The sequence below is a fragment of the Chaetura pelagica genome, unplaced genomic scaffold (assembly GCF_000747805.2).
Source record: "Chaetura pelagica isolate M959 unplaced genomic scaffold, ChaPel_1.0 scaffold300, whole genome shotgun sequence".
NCBI classification, from domain to species: domain Eukaryota; kingdom Metazoa; phylum Chordata; class Aves; order Apodiformes; family Apodidae; genus Chaetura; species Chaetura pelagica.
This window is the reverse complement of record NW_009951945.1, coordinates 654,493-678,125: the sequence shown is the minus strand read 5'-3', so window position 1 is coordinate 678,125 and position 23,633 is coordinate 654,493. Positions and strand designations below refer to the sequence as shown.

Below are 23,633 nucleotides of genomic sequence, written 5' to 3'. Positions count from 1 at the left end.
AATGATTGCTTTGTTAGACTGTACATTTAAAACTTCAAGCATTTTTGCTAGTTTCATCAAAATAGCAAGAAACAAATCGCTTTTGACAGACTATTGCAAAATAATGGTGCATGTCACAAACTGTAAGAAAAACATTTGTCAAAATGATACGTTATCGTTACAAAGAGATGTGCATGCTTATCAACTGCTTACTCCCAATCTGCAATGGGGGGGTGGCCAGTCTGAAACCCACTGTTAATTCTTTTGACTGCTGTCACTGGAAATGTTTCTGGTTGCTGAGGTCCTGAACTCTTGGCCATTTATGGTTAGAAGCAAACTGAAAATGTAATCACTAGAATCGATGTTTTCAGGCAAGGTTCACAGGAAGGCCGGTGGGAGTTGCTCCCTGACTGTATGTTTGACAAATAATCTTCAGTTAGCTTGTTGTGTACTAGAGGTCTATAACTTTAGACCTGAGATTCCTGCTCAGCTGTCTGACACAGGCTCTGATGATTTTGGAGACCTAACTTTGGTACAGAGTCAGCAGGGTGAAGTAAGAAACATATGGTATGTGGGTTCTACAAAATGTGTCTCCTACTCCTTCAAACACTTCAGCATCTGCTTAACTTGGAAGTGCTTGAGTCCTGTTTGAGTCAGCATGGTTGCCCATGTCCTCCTTGTTTGTAGGCCAAGGACCGCAGTACTGCTTTTTAATTTTATTTTAATTTTCTCTAAAATACACACTAATCCAGGTTTGCTTCTAGAACTGGATGAAGGTATTTATTCCTGCATGAATAGGACCCACTGCCCCAAGGGCACTAGTCTGGCCAGGTGAGCAGTACTTAGCTGATGCCCTGTTTCCATCACACTTGTGCATGATAGACCACGGTGTGTGGCTTTTGTTTTGTGGGGTTTTTTTCACTCTTAGTTTCTCTCCTAAAAAATGTTTGGTGTAGTGGTGCAACTGGCAGCTGGACTTTCAGACCTTTCTGAAGGAAGAAGTCAATCTCACCATTTAATGGTGTAGCACGCTCATACTCCAGTCTAAGTGTGCAGTGATATTGCTTTGTACCCAAGGGAGCTTTAGTCAAGCTTCTCATTGGAAACTGAACTAAAAAGATGCTCAAACCTCTTACGTGTCCACAATGTCAAAAGCCACCCATTTGAAGCCAGATGTCTCTTTAGTTTTAGAAGCTGAGAAAACACATATTAAAAGGACTCATAGTGTTATCTTCCCTGTTCACGTCCTGAACATGGCTTCCTATAGCAAAACAAGCATGGGGGCAATTTCAAGGAGACGGTGGTTAGTGCGAAAGTCTAGCTAACAGCACTTTAGACTTCCTAAATAATGGGCTCTTGATTTACAGCTCTTACTATATCACGCTATGCCAGCCAAACTCACTGTTTCCACAAAGAACAAGTGTTTGCTCATGTGAGTATAGGATTTAGACTTGAATGTGCACTGTTACACTTCTATGCAGCAGCCAGTGATGAAACTGTATGTACTGTAAGTATTCATCTTGCTTTGTATTTCCAGTTCATCTTAAAAATACCTTTTCTTCTTTGCTTCTGAGTCCTGTTTCTCTAGTGAGAAGTTGAGAGAAATGGTTGTACGTGATCTAGGTGTTGTCACCATCTCTCAGGAAGGTACAGTGCCAGAAACCTGCTTCATCAGAAAATGTGGGATATGCTGCTGTACTCACATGGGCCAAGCTAAAGTAGCTCAGTCCTGTGGTAGGAACCCCAGGTTTGAACCTGCCTTCGCAGCAGAAGTTCTGTTCACTGTGCTATGCAGCAGTACAATTAATCTTAGAAGCTGCTGCCAAGCCCCAGATAAGACTTTTGCCTGAAAGTGGCCTGTTAAATGTGTCTGCTCCTAATGACTGTAAAACAGTTCCTGGAAAAGCGTCTGTGGCAGTTTATGCCGCTCCTGTCCTGCTGTGGGACTCTGGTGTCCTTTGTTGGTCCCTATAGCTGCGTCTCTCTTTTTATTCTCAGAAATGGCTGAGATGTTTCAACACCAGCTTTCCCAAGAGTATCTGCCTAAGTGGTGAAAAATTGCAGCCCAGGGGATGAAAGTGTAGCAATGCTTTAAAGAAATGGAAAACAGTTTCTTGCATAGGAAGTTCAGGGGAAATATGACAGTGGGTATCATGATTGTACATTAAACCCAGGCATGGCTGTTGTTAGTTTGATGTGCTATCTCTTAGCTTAAGTACCTCTGTACCTAAGTTGGCTATAACCTAAAAAAATTGTAAGACCTAGCAGAAAAACAAAAGGCATTGGAAAGATGTTGGGCTGTAATTGTGTCTGCCCAGAAGCAGGTCAGGCAGGCATTCCAGACAGGTGTTTGCCCTAGCCATTGAAAGCATTGTGGAATTAATGTAAAAAGCAGTGTATTCACTGTAGTATGTCTCTCGTTAACAGAGCACAGCTTGTGCTTTCAGAAAAATGCACAGCACAGTATGAAGTCAGCTTTTAAGTACATTTATTTACTTGACAATTATTAGGAAAAACAGGTGGATTGTTCTTTTCTGGCTGCTTTAGCGTTGTTTTGTTGAAGGCATTTTATGGTGAGAACAGTTAGGAAAGCAGAAGATTAGGAAACCAGAGATTTTTGCTTTGTCCCTGCTTGGCTGAAGTCTTTATCAGATGCGTGTGTTCATCTGGAGCAGTAAATTTACCTTGTGCTTGCTGAATTGGGCAGTTCCATGATACTTCTCAGGAAAGAGTATCTTTTCCCTTCAGCCAGAGACTTAAATCTGATATAAGGGCATAATAAATATTGCTTCAAATACTAATTCTCTTGTTAGGTGAAGTCCTTCCTCAGCAACAATATGAGGTTATTGAGCATTACATTAAAAGGTGCCAGGACCACCCACACTGTACAGGACTGTTAATGACACAACCTGTTATCATGTTTCAGAGCTTCTGTTAGCAGCTGTGGGAAGGTCTCTTGACTGATTCAGAGGTTCAGATTTCCTTTAGAGCATTGTTTTGGACCTGAAGGGTGATGGCATACTGTCAGCTCTACCCCGTTCCAGAACCACAGGGGTCACAGGAGCTACATGTGTGTCATTCCTAGCATCTCAGGGACAGTCTGGCCAGGGATGATTGATCATGTACTCAACTGATGTTCTAATTAATGAGGGTGTGTGCTGGAAGAGAGTTGTGTCCTGGACCATCCTGGGCAGAGGTATGGCATTGTTTTACCGCTAGTGGCACATCCAGCTTGCTGAGTCCACTGGTTTAAAACTAAATGGTCAGAGAAACAGAAGCATGCTCTTCAGGGACCAGCATGCTGGCTAGCATTTGTGTTCAGTTATCAGTTCTAATTGTTAGCAATTACACAACAAAGCAGGAAAGGGGGAAGTTAAATATCATAAGATGTGTTGTAGGTGTTACTTGGAGGCCTGTGCAAACTCTTTCTTCTCACAATCTTGAGTATTGTTTCTTCTTGCTGACCTTAGAAGGCTGAAATGAAAATCCTGCTTTAGTTTGATTTTGAGTTACTTTTCAGAAGCAGCTGTCATACTAAAACATTTTGAACACAACTGTAGAGTATGGATAGATCAGGAAACAATTTTAAGTGGGTTGTCCAAAGCTATCTAGGGAATGAAGGAGACCTAATTTGCCTGTGAGAAGTGACCAGCTAGTTCCCTTCATAATCTTTGTTGACAAATGTTTTTAGCCTGGATGTAACTGAGCGATACAGTGACAGCCAACTTCTGTGCCTTAAATAAACTTCACCTGCCTAAGCATATTTTGGCAGTCTGGCAGGTGCTCTGAGGGCTTCTTCTGGCATCTCACTGTGGATTAGCAATTGCACCTTCTCAGACCCCTATTGACATAGCTGTGCTGACAGAAACTAGAGACAAAGGTCTGGTGACACCTCAGTGGGACCTACAAAGTCACCCTTCTTGGCTATGCTATTGTGTTACTAAATGCACATGACAGATGGATCAGTGTAAAGCATGAAAATAACATTAATCCTATTTATTGACTATGATTGTTTAACATAGAGTTGGGTATATAAATCGCAGGGGTTGAGCTTAATGGGGCAATAATTCAACCACTTTCAAAAGGCTCAGGAGAGAGGAAAGATCATAGCATCAGAGAATAGTATGTGTTGGAAGGGTCCTTTAAAGGTGATTTAGATCACCCCCTGAAATGAGCAGGGACATCTTCAACTAGATGAGAGCAAGGTGAGATCCACAATTGCTACCTGTGTCTAAGCTAGCTGGCCTATAGCTGTCCTGAGTGTGGTTGCCATGCATTGCTGTGATAATTAATACCTGAGCAGACATCAGCATAAACAAACTCCAGGAAGATAGCTGGTTTGGATGGGGAGTTACGCTTGTGATAATGTTTCTTGCTCCTGCAGATAGGTGGAGGAAGGTGTCTGATGTCCCGTAGGAGCCTCTCAAAACTGTCACCATTTCTCAGATGCCAATATGAGTTCATGATGTTACATAATCTGACTCCTGGGTGAAAGATAAAGCGCTGTACCGTAATAATTTCTCTCCCCTCCTCCCCTTTTTTATGTCAACCTTCAAAAAAAATTTTTGAAAGATAAAGTGTTCTGGGGCTCAATTCCCACTTCAGCTGTAGATCTCCTATGTGTCTGTGGAGGATAGCAGGTTCTGCTTTTCTATACTTCCGTTTCTTTCCATTAAATTAGAGTTGGGGCAATTTTAAAATAATTTGTGTAAACGTTGAGTACAGTGACAAGATCTGCAGACATAAGGCTACCAAAAGGTGGGATACTGCAGAGGCTGGTTCTGAAAGATGGCAGTGTCAGACAGCCGACTCTGTGAGTTTAGGTGCCTTACCTGATCAAGTGCTTTAGAAAATGTAACTGGGAACCAGGCTGCAGAGTGCCTGAGTACCATGGAGGTTGTAGCTGTAGGGTCTTTTGTGTCCAAACAGATTTGAAAATGGGGGCTCTATTTGCTGAACAGATTTTAAAAATGCTACTAACTTACAATGTTTTAATGTTGCTGTTTACCTGTTTTGTCTAATGAGGCTCTAGCAGAACAATTGCAATCTCTTTCACTTTGTGTTTATGCTGTGCCAGATAGATGCAACCCAAATTTAGTTCTCCTGTAGATGCTAGTTCAATAGAGATAACAATACTTTTGCTAATGAGAGTAACTATGTGAAACCGAGATTCATTCTAAATTAGTATCCATTAGAGACTTAAATCTATAATGAAGGTTTCCCTGCTCTCTGTTGTGTGTCTCAATTCATTACAGAGCAGTCCATAATATTTTATTAACAACATTTTTATTTTTTTTTTTTCTGGAACCATTGCCCAAAACTGCTGAAAGGATATGTGCTTTTCCATAACACAGCAATGAAGTGAATGTCACTGCTTGCTTTTATTATTGTACAGAAGTGTCTTTCCTTTGGACTCTAGACTTGTAAATGGCAAGTAGCTGGAGACTAGTGGAGCACATGCTTCAAAGCTTGCCAGCTGGTCCCTTGGTAAACAAAAACAATGTATCGTCGATGTTCTAATCGGTCCTCAATATATAAAGAAAAGTACTCCCACTCTAAGTTCCTGGAGAAGCTCTTACCTTTACTCAGAGAGGAGGAGGGCAACAAGTAGTATCTCCTGATGCCTCTGCAGGAGAAAAATGGGGCACAGACAAAATGAAGCAGAGTAATTTTGCACTCTGAAACTGGGTATTTATACCTGTCAACAGGTATTTATTCTGGTGGCCTTCAGTGACATTTTCTAGTGACAGCAGAAGAGAGGCTAAAATTGTTTAAGGGAGACCCCATGCATACCAGTTGAATGAGAACTATAGTAATTGAATTGTGAGAAAAACTACTTGAATTAAGAGTCTTTTTGTAATTTCTTACATTGGAATCTTCCTCAGAGCTCCTTCTCCGATCATCCTATCAGATAGCCCCTATTTATTCATTTATTTATTTTATTTCTTCACATATGTTTAGGAAAAAAAACAAAAAGGAAGATGTTACTCCCCCCAATAGAAGCCATCTGCTCTTTTCTTTTTTGGGGGGACCCTACAATTAGTGTCTTGCTAATCTTTTCCTTTCAATAAAAAAAAAAAAAAAAGAAGAGAGGAAAGAAAGAGCGAGAACTATTATGCAAATACTCTGCAATTTGGTTTCAAATATTCTTTGTACTATGATGAGCAATTTCCTTTAATACAAACTCAGCCTACTTGCCAGGACTTTTTTTTTTTTTTTTTTTTTTTTCCTTAATATAGGGAAGGGAAAAGAAACTTTAATTAGTTGGGAGGGGGTACATGCTATGTTCCTGTGATGCCAACTTTTTCTCATCCTTTTTTTCTGTCTTTCTTTGGCACGATTATCACTGTTGTTCTTTAAGTTGTCAGAAGGATGTCATATAGGTTTTGGAGAAAGAAAGAGAACCAAAATAGGTTAACAAAGCCACAGTGTGATCCCACACTTCATTATTCCATTGCCATGATGAAGTGGTCTTGAAATAGAGGACTCAGCTTAGTCAATGAAAGAGAAAAGCTGTCTGCCTACCTTTTTTGAATGCCAGTTTCTGGCAATAGCAACATTACCTCTAGGAACAGATATGTAGGGTTTTTTGTCAGGAGCTCTGGTGCCACTTGTAAGTGATGCTAACTTTTGGGCTGAACAGTGTAGCCAAGATTAAGTCCTTCTGGTTCTTGGTATTGGACAGCCTAGCTAGTTAAGTTAAAAACTCTGAAAACTTATCATCTAGAAAACATAAAGTATAGGAGGAAGAAAGGAATATTATCTCCTGTTTGTTGTGTGGGAAGCTGATACATGGAAAAAAACCTAAACTCTCACAAGATCTATTGGTGGAGGACTTCAGAAGAATTAGGAGCTTAGCTAAGAGGCTCAGATTTGCAAAGCTGCTGCTTTGTGTAGTGGTCTGCTTGTGGCACCATCAGGAGTCAGGCAAGACTGCCACTGCAGCTGGGCTACTGCTGAGCCGTCTCCACCACTGGTTGAGGCTATTGATGTACAGCAGTTGTGGAGTTAGTAGCATAACAAACCTGCTGACTTTCAGTAAAACTTGGGAGCATCAAAAATGTTTGAAAAGCCCACACTAACACTCCTAATTTTTAACACATTAAAGGTTGAACTTTGGGAAAGCTTCAATCAAAATATAAATATTATGTGTTTAAGCCTGTAAAATGCTAAACATAAAATCTCTGATCCAAGTAAGGCATTTTAGCACAGCTTAATCAAATACCTTGCCAAATGAGGCCTAAAAATTTTCTATGCATAATGTCTTTAAGCAGACTGGAGTAACTGGATAATCTTTTTTTTTGTTACAGGAAGCTCTTATCATGGCCAGCATGGACCACCCCCACCTGGTGAGACTCCTGGGTGTCTGCTTAAGCCCAACCATTCAGCTGGTCACTCAGCTGATGCCTCATGGCTGCCTGTTGGATTATGTTCATGAGCATAAGGATAATATTGGCTCCCAGCTTCTGCTGAACTGGTGTGTTCAAATAGCTAAGGTATGTTGTTAACTGTTCTTTTTTTGTCATTGTCATGACTAACTGAAAAATATGCCATGCAAAAAAGATACCAACAAAATTGTTTGGTTTTTGACTGTGTTTTTTTACTAGGCATGGTTTTGTTTTCAAGAAGGTTAGGTAGTTCTTGAAGTACACCCTATTTTAGCTGCTTAGACTGTTAGAGAATGTTAATATTCATACCAAAGTGTTTTTCTAACTTGGTGTTGATGGGGAGTCTTTTGGAGAGGATGGGGGCAGGAAATGGGGGAAGAAGCCCCTTATGTGACATATGAGGCCAGAGAATGATTTTCAACCTTTTCTGCTGTTCACTCTTCATTGATAGGGATTTCACCAGGTTGTAGTTTTCAACCTTTCTGAATATGCATTGTCAGTTTAATTCTGAAATGCCATCAGTTGTCTGCCAAGAAGATACATATTTACTTCATGTTACTGGTTTGGGAACCACAGTGGTTTTGCTGTGTTTAATACTTATCACAACAGCTGAGGCTGGAGGGTAAAATTGCTCCTCTCTGCAGAATGGGAAATCTCAAGGGCTGACTCCTGCTTTGCTTGCCATGGTGAAATGCTCTCTGCCTTCCTCTGGGGTTTAGGGAACAAGAGTGAAGCCATTATCCATCAGATACAGGCTGCACTGCCACAGAGAGGGAAGAGAGTATAGGCCATAAATGCATCCCTAATGTAACAATGCACAGTGTTTGAGTGTTTGCACAATGTTTTACCTATATTTTAGGTATGTTTAGTTTTTCAGTGTTGTAATAAGACCAAGTTATTGATTATCAGTTGCAAGAAGTAACAAGATCTGGGGTTGCAGGTTGACAGTGTTATCCGTTTTAAAGTCTCTTGCAACCAGGATTATGTACAATGATGTTATTATGCATGAAAATTTGGAACCAACATTTTATTTAGAATTTATTTAAAGTTTTAGATTATTTTGGTGAAAATGCTTGTTACATACAAATGTGTGCCACAAACTGCCCTCTTAACTTAAATCTGCAGCCTTGAGGAAATTAGCTGCAACATGTATTACAAAATCTTAATTTAAGTTGCAATGTTCCGCTTTTAACACTGGAGAGAAATCTGGAGGTTGAGCAATTGTTTTGCTGGACCAAAGAACAGACATCAAGTAAATATTTACGTTTTAAAAAACTTGATTAGAAAATGCTTTCTCACAAAAGTAATAAAACAGAAATTCAGCTAGCCCTGAGAAGAGTTCAAGGAGAAGAGAAGTTTGAATTTCATCACTAATAGGGAGTATTGTCTTTACAGGATCAGATCTGTTGTCAAACTTTCCTGAATGTGAAAACAGGTGAAATGTCCGTAATGCTGGGTAAAGGGATTGATCCAGAAAAGGGGTGAGGGGAATCCCAAACCCACACTCTGGTGTTGCAGTGTTTTGTAGGTGTGTTAGTGTCTGTGATTCTGCTGTGCATTGGTGATAAAGTAGCCAGAGTGGCATAGAATATTGGAAGACACTGATGGTGATTGCCTGTATCTGAAGATTTGCAAGAGTTTCGGCTGTTACCCGAGCAGGGAAGGTGGGGGAGAGAATATGTATTTCTGTTTGAGTCCTTTCTCTCAACACAACCTCTTTTCCATCTGTTCTCCAGTCTTGATTGATAGAGGCTGTTATTATTTGTTACAAAACATTTCCACAGTGGCATGTGTGAAAAGGCAATCCACCTTCATTTTCACTTTGTGCATGCATATAGCCATTGACTCATTGGAATAAAAGCTGTACTTACTTTGCCATGGACTTCATTGTGGGCAGCTGATTTAGTAAAGCAAATAGCCTGATCCATAGTAGAGGCTTACAGAGCTGACAGATGCACAGAAGGGTCTTTGGAAAGCAGACCCTGGTTTTCCCATGGTACCAAAATGAAGCGGGTTCTAAACGGATTTCCACTGTGAATGGTTTCAGCATAAGGTGGGGGTTGGATTTAGGTACAGTACTTTGAACATCATTGTCTGCTGGTTTTCTTGATTGCTGTGTGATGTGGGAGGAGAAGATGAGGTACTACAGATATCTGAATTCTGAGATGGTGTGTAACCAAGCAGTGCAAAGAAAATAGGTCATACATGTAGTATGAACTGATAAAGTGTCAGAAAGTGAAAATGTTTCTTTGTAACAAAGGGTGGCCTATTATCAAGGGGAAGTTTAGTGAAGTTTTGTTCATTTATTGAAGTTGAGTTTAATTAATCTTAATTTGCATCACAAAAATCTTGAAGTTAATTTTACCGTGGCTTCACATTGAAGCCTTGAAGCTCATCCACTTGGCTACCCACAAAGGAGACAGCAGCAAGGGACCGACTGTTTTCTTTGAAAAGCACAGCACTTGGTACATCAGGCTGACCAGCTAACTCTGGGCCATTACCATCTGTCTGGTTTATTTTCTCCTTGGTTTATTCATGTGTCTCTTCCCCTTCTCTTGTTTTGACAGCAGTGGTTAGTATTGGGCATGGAGAGAATCAGTATGCATCTGAAAAGTTCTTGCCGTTTGCTGTTTTTGCATGCATGTCAGTGGTATTTAGTAGAGGGTGGCTAACAAGCCACAGTGGAGAAGATGATCGCAGGCACTGACTACTTGCATACCATGCCAGTATGGTGCAATCCTAGGGTGGAAGGTCATCCCAAATTATTAAAATGTCCCTTTAATTCTTTATTTTATTCTTGTCTTTGGAGACCTGGAATGACGTGTGTTTAGAAAACCTTCCCCATCAGATTACATCTATGCCTGAAGATACATATTTGTTATATAGGAGAGGCTATCAGTGAAGAGAGGCTAGAGGCAGAGATACGGGGCTGTGCACAGCACAGTGTATGGATAATGCCAGTGCTGCACAGAATTTTCTATATTGCATTGTGATGGGATACATGAAATCCTATTTCTTTACTATCTCTTAGACTCTAATGTTAATTTGTGTTAGGGAACGTACTCGAGAAAATGCTTCATAACTGGTAGGAAGAGAAGTCTTTGAGATCATCAGACAAGTAATCGCCTTATCCCAAAAAAAAGTAGAATAAACGTGCTGGTTCCCTGCTAGCAGCAGGGGAGTAGTAATACTTGTTTTCCACTCATCTGTCACATTTAACGGTGACTAGGAATCAGTCTGCAACCTTGAAATAGGAAAGATTCAATTTGCCTACAAACAGACTGGTCTCCAGAGGAATGAATGCAGAAGTTGGCTATAGCATCAAGCACAAGTCTCCGTTCACTGCAGGAAGGGTCTGTGCATTTCATGTACCTGTATCCATTGTGCTCACATTTAAGGCTTGAGAATGTCTCTCCACATCTTGTTTTTCTGGACTTTTGGGAATGATTGGTTGTGTCTTTCTGAAAGCTATTGAATGTGATTAGCAATGTAATAAGAGGCAAAGTGAGCAGTGACTTCCCGGTCCTATTCTTAGTTCCCTGAAGCAGCCTCTGGTGTCTTTTGTTAGATACATCTTTCTTCCTTCACCTTCCCTCTTATTATGTTGAGATTTTTCCCCAACAAGAAGAGAAGTGAAGGAATTGGAAATGCTTGGATTCTGAAGTTCAGGCTGATTTTTACAAATGGTTTAAAATCAAGTTGCTGCTGCAATACAGTTCCTCCCTACTGCGCTTTTCTCCATCTGCCAATGTGCAGGCATTTATTTATCGAAGTCATTGCTTCAGAGTTCACTTGTTCTGCCAGGCTGTTCATTTCCATATGTCTGCTTCTGTACAACTAGATGCAAAAACTAGTTAGGCACCATGCCTGGTTGCCAACCTGCATATGGCTCTGGAGAACATTTCTGAAGGTTGACGATAGGGCAGTTATTAAGTATTATCTACTGCTAATTGAAAAAAAAAAACATGCTTTGATGCTTTTTTCTTTTTGCTTATACAGATTGTGTTTAATTTATTCTGACTGTTATATCATTGTTGGGTAATTGTGTTCTCTTTCCAGAAGCTTTAGCTTCTTATTTTATGGATGTAAGTTATAAAAATAGAGTAGCCCCCAAGCATTCTGCATAAAACATGGTTATTAGACAGCAGCTGTGTCTGAGGGGGTTCTTCCCTTCTGCTTTGCAGATATATACGGCATCTCCTTGTGTCTTGCTTCTGTGTGTAGCGTCTCACTTAGAGACTGAATGTTTAATCTTTTAGCTCTGAGTTCAGCTCAGCAATTTTATGTGGAGTTTAATGTCCAGTTATGCAGTAAACTATGCTCACATGTCTAGGAAGTATCTTGAGTGGGAGCAGGAGTAACAACTGTGGTGGCTATAAGGTTCAGAAGGATGGAATAACACTTTGTGAAGATCCATAGTGTTGAATACTTGAGAAATGGATTGAGAATCAAATTTTGTAAGGCCCACATTAGCCTAGAAGTGAATTCTGAGTAGGTAAATCATGTCCTTGTCAGCCAGCACCTTACAGATAGATGTAAATCAGGACAATTCAACAACAAAAGATACTGTGTTCATTGATATTTCAATGTGTTTGATGTAATTTATCTCAGCAAGGGCTGTCCAAGCACACTCCGTGGCAACTTGGAGGTGTGGGGTTGAGGACATTCTTACAGAAATGAATTTAAGAAGAGAGAAAACATCTTGAGGTTTCTAGTCAGAAAGAGGTAATTACACTCTGCCTAGGTGAGGTTAACTATAAGGCTCCTGTATTTGAGGCCATATGTAACTCTAGGGGAAAAATTAGCCTGAGTCCTGTTGGAATTATCTGTGCTGTTTGAGGCTCTCTTTCTCAAGAGCATATAGACATACATTTTTGTTCATGTAGTTTTGCATACAACATTTCTTAAATTCAACATAGAAGTTCATCCCAAGCAGCCCCATTTACTGTTTTACTATTTCTTCTGGTACAATTGTGGTTTCATTCTGTTGCTGTTGATTTGTGTTATATCTGCACTGATTTTGCTGAGCAGTGTTCAAAGTCAGATTAACTTTTCCCACTCCAAAGAAGACAAGGCAGAGGAGTGTGAGAAAAGACACAAGCTTCCTAAACCAGAGCAGCTTGCCTGCTATCACTTAGCCTGTGGAGGGGAGCTCAGCTCTCCTGGGTCTTAGCCAGTGCCCCCTTCTGGTCTGTCCTGTATACCTCAGGGGCTGGCAGACCTGTCTTTTGTGTTCTGAACTATAATCATTCATTCACAACCTCTCCGAATACTAACAAAGTAAAGCAGAAGTAGGTTGATACAGTAGAATGTCACGGAAGGAAAAATCAAGTATTTCAGGGGATTACTTGTTATACTTTTTCAATCTGAAAGAATTCTCAGATTACCTTAACTAAATCCCTGCACAGCATCTGTTATCCAGGTCTGCAGGAAAACAAGTGAAAACACTATGAAAGAAGAAGAGAGAGGAACTTCGGGCTCAAATTTTAATGAAGCAGAGGCAGCTCTTCAATTCTGTGGAGTATTATTCCAGCACAGTTGCAATCATTGCTCTCTCTAGGGATTCTGTGCCAGCAGTGCAGATCTGCAGCTGGGATCTCCAGGAGCCTTCAAGCCCAAGGCACTTGCAAAGGCTCCTCAGGGCTCCTTTCTGCTGCCCCATTATCTCCCTTTCAGCTGGTTCCTGTTACAGGGCTCAGTGTCCTGCTGCAGTTCTCTTGGCAAAGAGAGTGCCTGTCTGCGGTCTGTCCCAAAGCCTTGCTCTGTGCCAGGCTCTTTAGAAAGGCCTATTTCATTACTGTCCAGGGCAGTGCTTCTCAGCTGGATGTAAATTCAAAGGATCTGTGTTGATTTATGCAACTGAGAAGCTGACCCAGAAGCTGGTACAGCTCTCACCTCACATCCCAAATTAAATGTGTTTTGGCCTGTGCTCCTCATGTATGGAATGAGAAAGACTCTGAGCAGGGAGCACCAGAGGCATGTGAGGTCCCTTGGCTGCTCTGCGACATGAAGAGCCCTTCTCCTTCATCGAGACTTGATGGATTAGGAATGACTTGTTAGAGACAGCTTTTGTTATTCTGCTGCAGATTGGATGAGAGAAGCTGTGCAGAGTGGGAGGAAAGGGGGGTGGCTGGACAGGTGGGAAGAGGTGGAGGATAGTGGCAGTGGTTCAAGGTCTGTCTTTTTCATTAAAGCATCCTACCCTACAGCTCAGTGACTGTTCCATCATGGAGTGAACAAAGGAGCTTAATGACAGTCATCTATCAGCTGTCCACATTTTAAGCCTCAAGATGTCTCTATTCCCAGAGCTCCTTGCCATGACAAGGCTAATTGTTTAATTATAATGCTATACCAACTCCTCCTGACGTGCTCACACTGGCAAGGACCAGGGCTAAGGGCTGTGATAATTATCACTGCAAGCAAGTACATTAGCATAAATGTAGTTTACTAATGGGGCTGCTCTATTAGGAAGTGCAGTGTATAGAAGAGTAGGATCTAAACCAAGGACTATGAAATTAAAGCCATATTGAAACAAGGCTCTAATCGTGTAGAGGAGCAAAATCAAAATAGGGGGGGGAAATACCATTTTACTCTTCTGAATCCCTCTGTACAATTTTCTTATTCCTATTCATCGTGCCTTTTTTTTCTCACCTTACTGGAAAGCTTGGATATCCGCAGGTGACAGATTGAAACGAAGAACCCTTTTTCTGGCATCACTGAAGGGCCCTCACTGAAAGATGGTGTGCCATCAAGTCTCAGAGGGGAACTGCCCCACTGTCCCAGGGACTTTTTGGTACCCTTCTGGGCAGCTCCCTGGGTTGCAAAGGTTCGCATGAACTTTAAATCAGAGAATAGTTTGGGTTGGAAGAGGCCTTCAGAAATAATTACAACAAAATTCCAGGATGTCTTGCAGTATTCTGCATTCTAACTTATGATTGGTGGAAGGTAACAGATTTCTTTCCTTCTGTGGTGTCTTGGGCTTTTGTGAGATGCTAACAAAGTTTATTTTGATCATCTCAGATAGTGAGGTTTTGTGGGGTTTTTTATTTCCATCAAAAACAGGGCAGGATGTAAATGTTAGAACTTTGGTCACTGTGTCTCATCTGCCAAGCTCAGATGAATGTGAGGACATGGAGTGCAGCCCTTGTTGGTATGCTGGAACATAGGACCAGGGCCTGGTAATTCTTCCCTTGACTGTGAGTTGCTGTCCCTACAAATAATTCTCCAAATAAATCAGGGAAATGGATCCTGTTTAAAATAGTTACTGCATCTCTGCACTTTGCACGTTTCTTTGGTGGGCGCAGTGTTCCATGTTTCCCTGCATAATTATGTATCTCTTTATTGAGACTTTCAAGTAGTTTCTCCCCTTCAGTCATCTCATCTGGACTATTGAACTCGTTTAGTAGCTACTTTATCTTTTCTATCAAAACCAGATGTCTGTGGAAGAAGCTTCTTATGAAAAGCATTAAAATTAATGAACATGTGATAAAATTAGTCAACTTAAATGTTGAACAAGATTTTTTCCTTTCTTTCATTTTTTTTCTTCTTTCATCTCCAACTGACTGTTTGCTCACAAAATTCACAGTTTCTCTCTCTCTCTGTAATTTTGGCCTTTCTTTGGTCTTTCCCCTTGTTTTACAGTGTTTTGTGTCAACCTCTGTTGTCTGTTGCTCTTTCTTCAGTGTCATCATTTCTGCTTTCTCATTCCCTGGCTGCTTGGCTCCCTCTAGCTGGTACCTGTTCAGTGCTCTGAAAGAGCTCAGGAGACACCAGACTTTTTATGTTCAATCTCATTAATGGGTTTGTAAAGGACCTCAATTTTCTGATGTTTTTCATAATCATGCATTAGGTTTTGAGGTTTTTAATACATAATACATATAATAACTAATGACTGCATGAACCCCTGTGCTGTTTTAGTTTTGGGAGAAAGGGTATTTGAATCTGGAAGATCACATCAGAACCACAGGAACAAAAATATAAGATTTGGTTTATATATAGAAATTATAGAGATATCTTTCTTCCAGCTTTGTGCTCTGATCTCTGATTCTCTAAGGCTCTTTTGCATGCTGTAATAACTTCAGTATAATAGTATTTGGGTTGTTTATGGTCTTTAGTGTGTTTATGTATATATATTTGGTTGTTAGCTCTAGAGCTGGGTGGAGTGACTCAAGCTTTGAAGGTGACTATCTCTCTCCACTGACTAGCCTGTCTAGAAGACAAGCATAGGCTAACCTTGTAGCATTCTGACAGCTTAATTTACAGAGGGATGAATGAGAAGGGTGTGGGTGAAGACAAGGACACACAGGGAATCTGGGACAGAGCAGGTACTGGAGGACTAAGCTAAAGTCAGAACTACTAACACAAGCATGGTTAGATTTCTGCACAGTTTGGTGAGCAGGGCTGATAGTTGGCTTTCAGCTTCTCAGTGACCCAGAGAGATTTATAGTGGGTAGTAAGCATCCTTTCTCCAGCCTTCATCTGACGACTCCTGGATTATTTAGCCTTCCTCTTTTCTTCCTCTCTCCCCCATAATCCAGTTTTCCTTAAAATGGTTCCGTGGTTCATGGCTGTTAGAAAAAAAGCAAAGAGGCAGATTTTGCAGCCATCCACAAATTACGCCAGCCTTGCAAAGGCACAGAAATGATCAGTTTATGGCACAGTGATAGACAATTTATTGTTTTGTTAAATGAAAGGGACGCTTAGCACTGACTTTTATAGGGTCTCTGATACTGGGGACATGACAGGCACAGGCTACAAAAGCCCTGAAGGCTGGATTTGCCTGAAGGTACCAGCATTCTCTACAAGTACACTGAGCTGCTCCTGGGGGGTGAGGGAAAGCATTAGATTTTTCCTAGCAGTCCCCAGCAGACTGGCTTGGGAAAGCGTTATTGAAAACCACTCCTAAATCAAATTCAAGATATTACAGGAGCACCTACTAGGGTCTGTCAGGATTTCCATTATAAGGCCATATTTTTTTGGTTTATAATGCTACCATAAAATTCTGCTCTGGACTGTGACTTGGCATAAAATGTCTCAGCTCAAAGTATTTTATTATTATTATTATTCAAGAAATATATGTATTTGGCTATTTTTAAGATGCTGCAGTTCAGAAACAAAAGCTGGATTTCTCTCTACGTATATACCCATAAATTCAAATGCTTTTTCCCCAGTGAATGCCCTTCTTTCAACATTTTATTTTATAGTGTAGCTTATCCTGCTTGGATAAGTACAGAAAAACTGATGTCCAAGGCATAAATGTTTAAAATTAGAACCTCACGCATTTTTCCAGACTACCATAGCATGCATGAGCCACACAAAAACCTGGTGCTGAAAATACATGAGAATCTTCAGGAAACTCTGCAAGGCCATTTGCAAAAGGTTGTGGGGCTCTAAAGGATGTGTTTGTATTTTAACAGAGCTTATATTTCACAGTTAGCTAGATTTCCAAGTTCTCCTGTGCAACCCCATGCTCAGGCATAATCCAGCAGCCTTTTGTACAGGAAAAAAGAAGCAGCCTGTTGCAAGGGACAGGAGATGCTCAGTGGAAGCTGTTCCAGGTGTGGTCCATAGTATGCAATCAAACCTAGCAGGTGTCTATAAGCAGAACAGCTCATGTCCGTGTTGCATATTCAGATGTATTTTAAAAAACCTAAAACTGTCCACTCTCCATCTATAACTGCTTCTCTGTCCAGGTGGCAGCCAGGAGTAGCAGTGGGCTGAAGCCCGTTGCCTCCTTGTCCTACTGTGTCTTTCTGTAACAGGTGCCCATGAAACAAGTGTGAAAATGGCAGGTGCTGGATATTCTTCTATAAAACCTTTCTGAGGTGTATCTCAAGCCATAAATGAGATCTGAAGATAGCACCTTAAATCCTGCTACTTTACTAATACATTACTTCCATCCCAAAGTCAAGTAAAATCACCAGAAATGGGACACATGCCACAGAAAATCTACTGAAGCTGAGATCCCCTGAGCCAGAGCCACAAACATGCCAGCAACAGCTCCACAATAAATAAGAGATAGAAGGACAGCGTAGCCAAGGGAATACACTTCCCGGGGATGTTGTGTGACCCCTATGTGTGCTCCTGTGCAGTGCAGAACACCAAGGTGAGTCTGCTTAACGAAACGTGAGAGGGAAGAAGGCAGGTCCAAGTAGCTGCTGGCATCATTTCAGGTGCCACACCAGCCCTCAAATCCACAGGGTCATCTGGCAGTCAGGTGTCATTAGTCAACACTCTCCTGCTTTTCTACATCCCATCTGTTTCTGTCTAGCCTGTTTGTGCAGATTAGCTCTTGGTATGCAGCAATGCTCACTGTAGTTTGGTTTTCTTCATCTTGTGACCTTCGTGCTTCCTTAAACTTTACCCTTGTCTGTGTGCCAGAGTAAAATCCTCTATGTTTTTATTTACTAACTGTCCATGCTAGCAAGCATAGGGGATCATATTCTTCACAATGCATGAATTAAACCTTAAATCCTGCAAAACATTAATATCTGCTGATTAGAGGATTTATACTACCTTTAAAAAAAAAAAAAATAAACCAAATTGGTTTGAAACAAACAAAAACAGTTTCATAAACACATTTATTTGTTTGTTTTTGAAATGGTATGTTGTCAGGTTGTTTCGCATGTATAACCGAAGACAGTTTTAGAAAAGGCAACTAAAAAAAAAAAAAAATCATTCAAGTCCAAATACACATCTCATGATTGCAGGAATATAATTTTTCATGTAGATAAGGAACTGCAGAATCAAAAGACCAGGAGATGTATCAGGACTCTGAGGTTAGAGCAGATGTTTTTGTCAAAATTTAGGGTTAATCTCATAGAATGAAATGGTTAAGGGACCTTAAAGATCATTAGGTTCCCACCTCCCTGCTTGGAGGGAACCTTTGAACAATGCTTTCTATCCACAAAGTATAAATGTGACACTTATACACAAGACAAATAGTGAATTCGGTCTTTCTGAAGGGGAAGGAACACAGATTACTCTTTTCTGCTTTTTTTATTATTTTTTTTTTTTTTAGCGCATCAGATTTAAATACCAACTTTGGAGTCCCGCATAAAGTTAAGTCTAAAATACACCAGCCAGGTCACTTTTGATAGAGACAGCATGTGCTGTTATCACAGTTGATTTTTTTTTTTTTCTCCGTTGGATAACACTGAAACGCTTGTACCCCAAAACTAAGTCAAATTGCAACAGAGGTATTGGTTTTGGGGTGGTATGTCAGTTCATCATAGGAGAAGACATTAAATCTGTGGGTGTATTTGGTCTCTCTAGGTGAAGCATTGTATGCTTTGTGTTAGCTATAAATTTAGCATGTTTAAATACCCAAGAGGAAACAGGTACAGTAAGGTAAAGGACAACATTGGCATGAGATTGAATGAGTCTTAACTGGCTATGAGTAAATTTAGAGTGGAGATTAGAAGAAGTTTATTAGCCACTCTAAGTGGTAAGGTACTCAAACCTTCTAGTAGAAATAATAGAGGCAAAATAATGAATTACTTTTAAGATGGAGTTCAATAAGTTTATGAAGCAGGTTTGGACTGAATGGTACGATTGCTTTCTAGGGGCAGCATTTGGTGACACAGTTGCTTTTAGTCCATTTGTTCAGGCTGAGTAACAGGGCAAGAATAAACAATGAAAGGAAGCATTGCCACATTTTTCTGGGAGACAGCCCAGGTCTGAAACTTGGAGCTTCTGCAGATAGATTGAGTTGTGTTTTGTGCTTTGGATGGTTTCTTGTTTTTCTGTTTCTCACTTGCTCACCTTTTTCATTCTTAATTCAAATTAAATCAGATTTAGATTCCATTAGCTGAACTGAATAATGTATTGCTCTGAGTTTTCATTGAAATCAGCAAGCCTATTCATGCAGTGATGATGATCTTCTTGTGAGTAAACATATCAGAATCAACCTCATGTGTTCAGCCTCCTTCACCTAAGGAAAAAAAAAAAAGTAAAAATGAAGTTTTCGCTTCTTTCTCCTTTGCTTTTGCCTAGGGCCTTGCTCTCAGTAATTCATGGTATGTGTACAGTAGATGGAAAACACACATAATAAAGTTATTTAATGTAGAAGTTATTACATTTAAACATAAGTGCCCTAGTTTGTGTTGGAGTCTAATGACCCACAGCATTTCTTTTGCAAAACCAGTGGTTCAGGGAAAAAATGAAATAGCAGTGCATTTGGTTTTGTCTGCATTTAAAAATACTTCATTAGAGTTCAGAGCTCACCTACCTGGGCAGTATTTCATTGAAGAGGGAATTTATTCCGTGTCCTCAGAGTCTTTTCTCATCTCCCTCTCCTTCCAACTCTCTTTGTTTCTTGTGAGATATTTAGACATACACATCTTTTTGGACTACCAGTATTCATAGAATAATGTCTCATGTTTTGTCTGCCACAGCTCCTGTTCCCTCCCATTAGCTATGAAATCTCTTCTATTCTGCTTCTTACAAATACAGCCTGTTACCTCCTCTTCTGTAATCTTTCCAATTTTGCTCTGGTTTTACTTTCTTTCCCATGTACTGTTCTGCCTTTTTAAAACTAAAATCTTAATAATTGTGTTATGTATCTTGAATTGTAGGACTAATAACAATCCTTTTTGTGTCTCATTTTAAAATCATGAATGTCAGAAAGAAAGGAAATTTAGTCATACAAACAGTAGAAAAACATTGTTTTGACAGTTCCGTGTTGGTGTTACCTATGTTGTGAGGTTTTTTTGCTTTGCCTCTCCAACTGAGGTAAATATGGATTTAATTTGTGGCACTTTTATTTTCCCATGGAAAATTGCGAAAGCATTTTTAATCATCAGTGATAAACAAAGCAAACCAGCAGACTTCTTTAAATTGAGTCCTGTATTTCTGAAGCAGATCTTAACAGCTGAGAAGATATTTCAGGCCCCTTAGTTCCTTAACACTGGCTTGGTCTTGTTACTTGCTGTTGCTGCAGAGGGGCTGGATGCAGATACTTGTATGGATTCTGTCGGGGCCACCAGTGTCTACTGGGTTTAGTAGTGCCCCAGGCAACACAGCTGTTACTGCACTTCAAGGCTGCTCTCCCTTTTCTAACTAGCAAGGCCATGAGGTGAGCAGAGCCAAATGGTTCTTGTTGCCCAGCCTTCTCCTTCCTGCTCCCCATCAGTGTTCCCAGTGGTGGAAATGTTGCTTACAGCCCTGTGCTCTCTTACACGTGGAGGTTTCAATTCTTGGCAACCCTTACCTAGAATTATGCTTCTGTGTGAGCTGGAACATCCAAAATAGGCTTCCTAAACCCGAGGGGTTTTGGTTTGGGTTCGGTTTAAGTAGTCATTGCTTCTCTTTGTTGCATTTGTCTTCTAGGCTGTTCTGAACAGACTCATCAGATTTGGTACCTGTGCATTAAGTAAAGCCTTATTTAGGAGCACATTCCAACTTAAATTAGAGATTTGTGAAAGGTTAAACAGCTTTTTCTTATGAACTTCTGTAATAAACCAGGCACTGTGAGATCTTCAGCTTTTTTTAAGCTCTTCCACTTTACCAAGTTGATCATTAAGGAGCAACAGTGCATTTATTCAAAGAGTGTTAAGTCTTGTTATTTTAATTTCATTCATCATATATTCCTTTCATTGTTCTGTTAATTAAATCACAGACTCCATTTTAGTGCATTAGTAAAATCACACTAATTTCTTCTTACTCTTTGCCTACCTTTGAATTGCTTATTACTGGAAACTTTCTTATTGTGTTTTAATTAATTTTGAGGTGACAGTTTTTAGGAAATTCTTATTTTGTCTTCATGGAGAACTGTTGTCCCTTCAGCAGCAAGCTAAGGAAACATTCACTCTCGCATTAATAGCCTGCCTTTACATCTCCAGACTCATCTTTTTTACAGTAGGGAAGGGTTGTTTGAGTCTTTATCTCTGTGTAAAGCCTAGCCCCACCACCACTTGTTGTCTTCCAAAGAGGCAGGCTTTTACCTAGGAGTGGTTATCTTTCGTGCTCAGCTGTGGTTCCTTTCCCATCCCACATCCTTGTTTTCCTCCCCTTCTGTGTCAAAATTTCAGAGTAAAATAACTCTTTGACACGGTCACAGCTTTTTCCAACATGCTGCAATCCCTTGCCTCCCAACTTTCTTGCTTATTAGGTGGAGACTCAGGATTCACTTTGTTAAGATAAGGGTTTGAACTGCTCCTCTGATTGAAAAGAGTTTGGTTTAGTACTGTTCTTCTGCAGGGATCATGACAGAGTGATGTGATGGTTGGCCAGTGTTTTCATGGAACACGTTTAGTTTAAGATGAAATTGCAGAAAATTATAATAAATAAGCAGTCTGTAGAGCAAGCAGACTTTTGACCTTTTGTCAGATGCAGTCCCACATGATGCCTATTTTCTATGTTCTCTGTCTCCTACAAATGAGTTATAAAGACTTTCTCTACAGAATAGAATTGTGTCTGAGATTTGGGGTGTTTTTAAGTAGCTTATGGTTTTGTCTAATCCAGCTGGAGATTTGCATTTCTGTAAAAATCTCAAGGGTGGTTTGCATATTGTTTGACCTTCTTTGGAGCTGGTTTTGTTTTGACTTCCAGTCTTTACCTTGGCTGTTGCAAAAATGGATTTAAAGTACTAATGAAAAACATGTGAGGAAGCTCCCTTTGCCTGACAGAGCTGGCCAGTTGTCAGAATTTAAACATTTGTATAGTGACTAAGATGATGCTTTCAAAAAGAAGCTGCAAAAAAATGCATTTGGCATATTTTTATCTTGAAATAAGCTCAAGTTCATTTAAAATATGTTCATCTCATATTTTTACTTTGTTTTCTGGAAGGTACACTATGGTATAGACTATGGTATGTCAAGTGAATAATATAGCATCTGATTCTGACATAAGATTGTATATGATTATATATTATCATTTCAAAAATTTAAAACTTTTAAAGCTACTTTTGGTTGCCACCTATTTCATTGCAACATAATCAAGGAGATGTTTTTAACAGAGACACAAGTTGTTGCAATTTTCTTTGAGTAACAGTTGCTTTTAATGCTTGTTAATACAATAACATTTTGTTTAAAAGAAATTGAGACTTCGCTATGTGTTTTATCATGATATGGTGTCCCATTATGATTATGGGAGTAGATGTGTCATAAAAATATAAAATAATATACAATTATTTGAGGAAAGGGAGAGAAAATACAATATTAAAAGCTCTTAACTTGTATAAAGCATTGATATCAAGTTTTTGCCACTGCTGTAACATGCCAGACTACTCGTGATAATTGCATCAAAAGCTGCTTGGAGAAACAAAGCAACTTGCACTTGTGATTTGGGGCAGGGCTAAAGCCCTCACACCCTGTGCAGACTGAGGCTTTGTGCAGTTAGCTGATCTCCAGGTTCTAGAAGCCCAGAAATCCCGCACTTACGTGCAGGCAAACTGTGCAGCATGTCCAAAGCTGCAGCACATGCAGGGTTTGTCAAACTGGTGTTGTTGAGGATCTGAGCATGCACAGATTGTGCACAGTTCGTGTCAGATATATTGGATTTACCATCTCTGTGCTCCACTTGCCTATATTTTCGTCCTGGAAATCCTGATGGACACATGAAAGCTCAACTGCTGATGTAGCTTATCTTCATATCATCTTGTTACATTCTGATTAGCTGTATTTATCAATCTGTGGGGTATTTTTCCTGGTGCATTCTTTTACCTTTTTTTTTTTTTTCTTTTTTAAGTGCACGTACATGCACATTTCTACTTTGGCAGCAAAGCGTTAGGCCTCTTGGTATTTTGCCCAGCAAAGAAAGAAAGGAATTATACATCACATTTTAAAATTTATTTTCATGGTAAGGTCCAATGTTCTGTTGCTTGATATGATTAATATATCTAAACTGGAAATCCACAAAATGAGAAGCAGGTGCATTGCAGAGGATTTTGCATAAGTGCCAAGTATGTGCCTCCTGCGTATGCAGTGTAGAAATTATGCTAAAGAAGCGTGGGTTGTGACTTGCAACTGGAGAGTCAAACATGCAAAGTCTTCTGAGAGTTGTTACAATAAAGGTAACCTCAGACCATTGTTTTATTTCGTAGTCAGTTTTTGTGCAGAACCTTTCAAAGCTGCTTTGTAGTTTTTCATCCTTTTCATGAATTATAATCTTTCACTCCATCCGGACTGTGTGCAGTGAGAAGAGATACAACTTCTAGTCTTGAATGCTTGCCCCAGAACAAATTAAGTTGAGGGAAAGATCACTTACATTTTAAAGCAGTAGCTGATGAAATGCCATTGGTTCTTAAGCAAAAAACACCTCTAGCCA

General features: G+C 40.0%; 1 protein-coding gene across 1 annotated transcript in view; it reads left to right on the top strand.

Annotated features, from left to right (window-relative positions):
- The window catches only part of ERBB4 (v-erb-b2 avian erythroblastic leukemia viral oncogene homolog 4), a 375,133-nt gene that overhangs the window by 274,247 nt on the left and 77,253 nt on the right, over positions 1-23,633 (top strand). Inside the window, exon 20 of the mRNA XM_009996938.1 lies at positions 7,290-7,475. Within this exon, the coding sequence (XP_009995240.1) occupies positions 7,290-7,475 (186 nt within the window). The remainder of the gene's footprint in view (positions 1-7,289; positions 7,476-23,633) is intronic.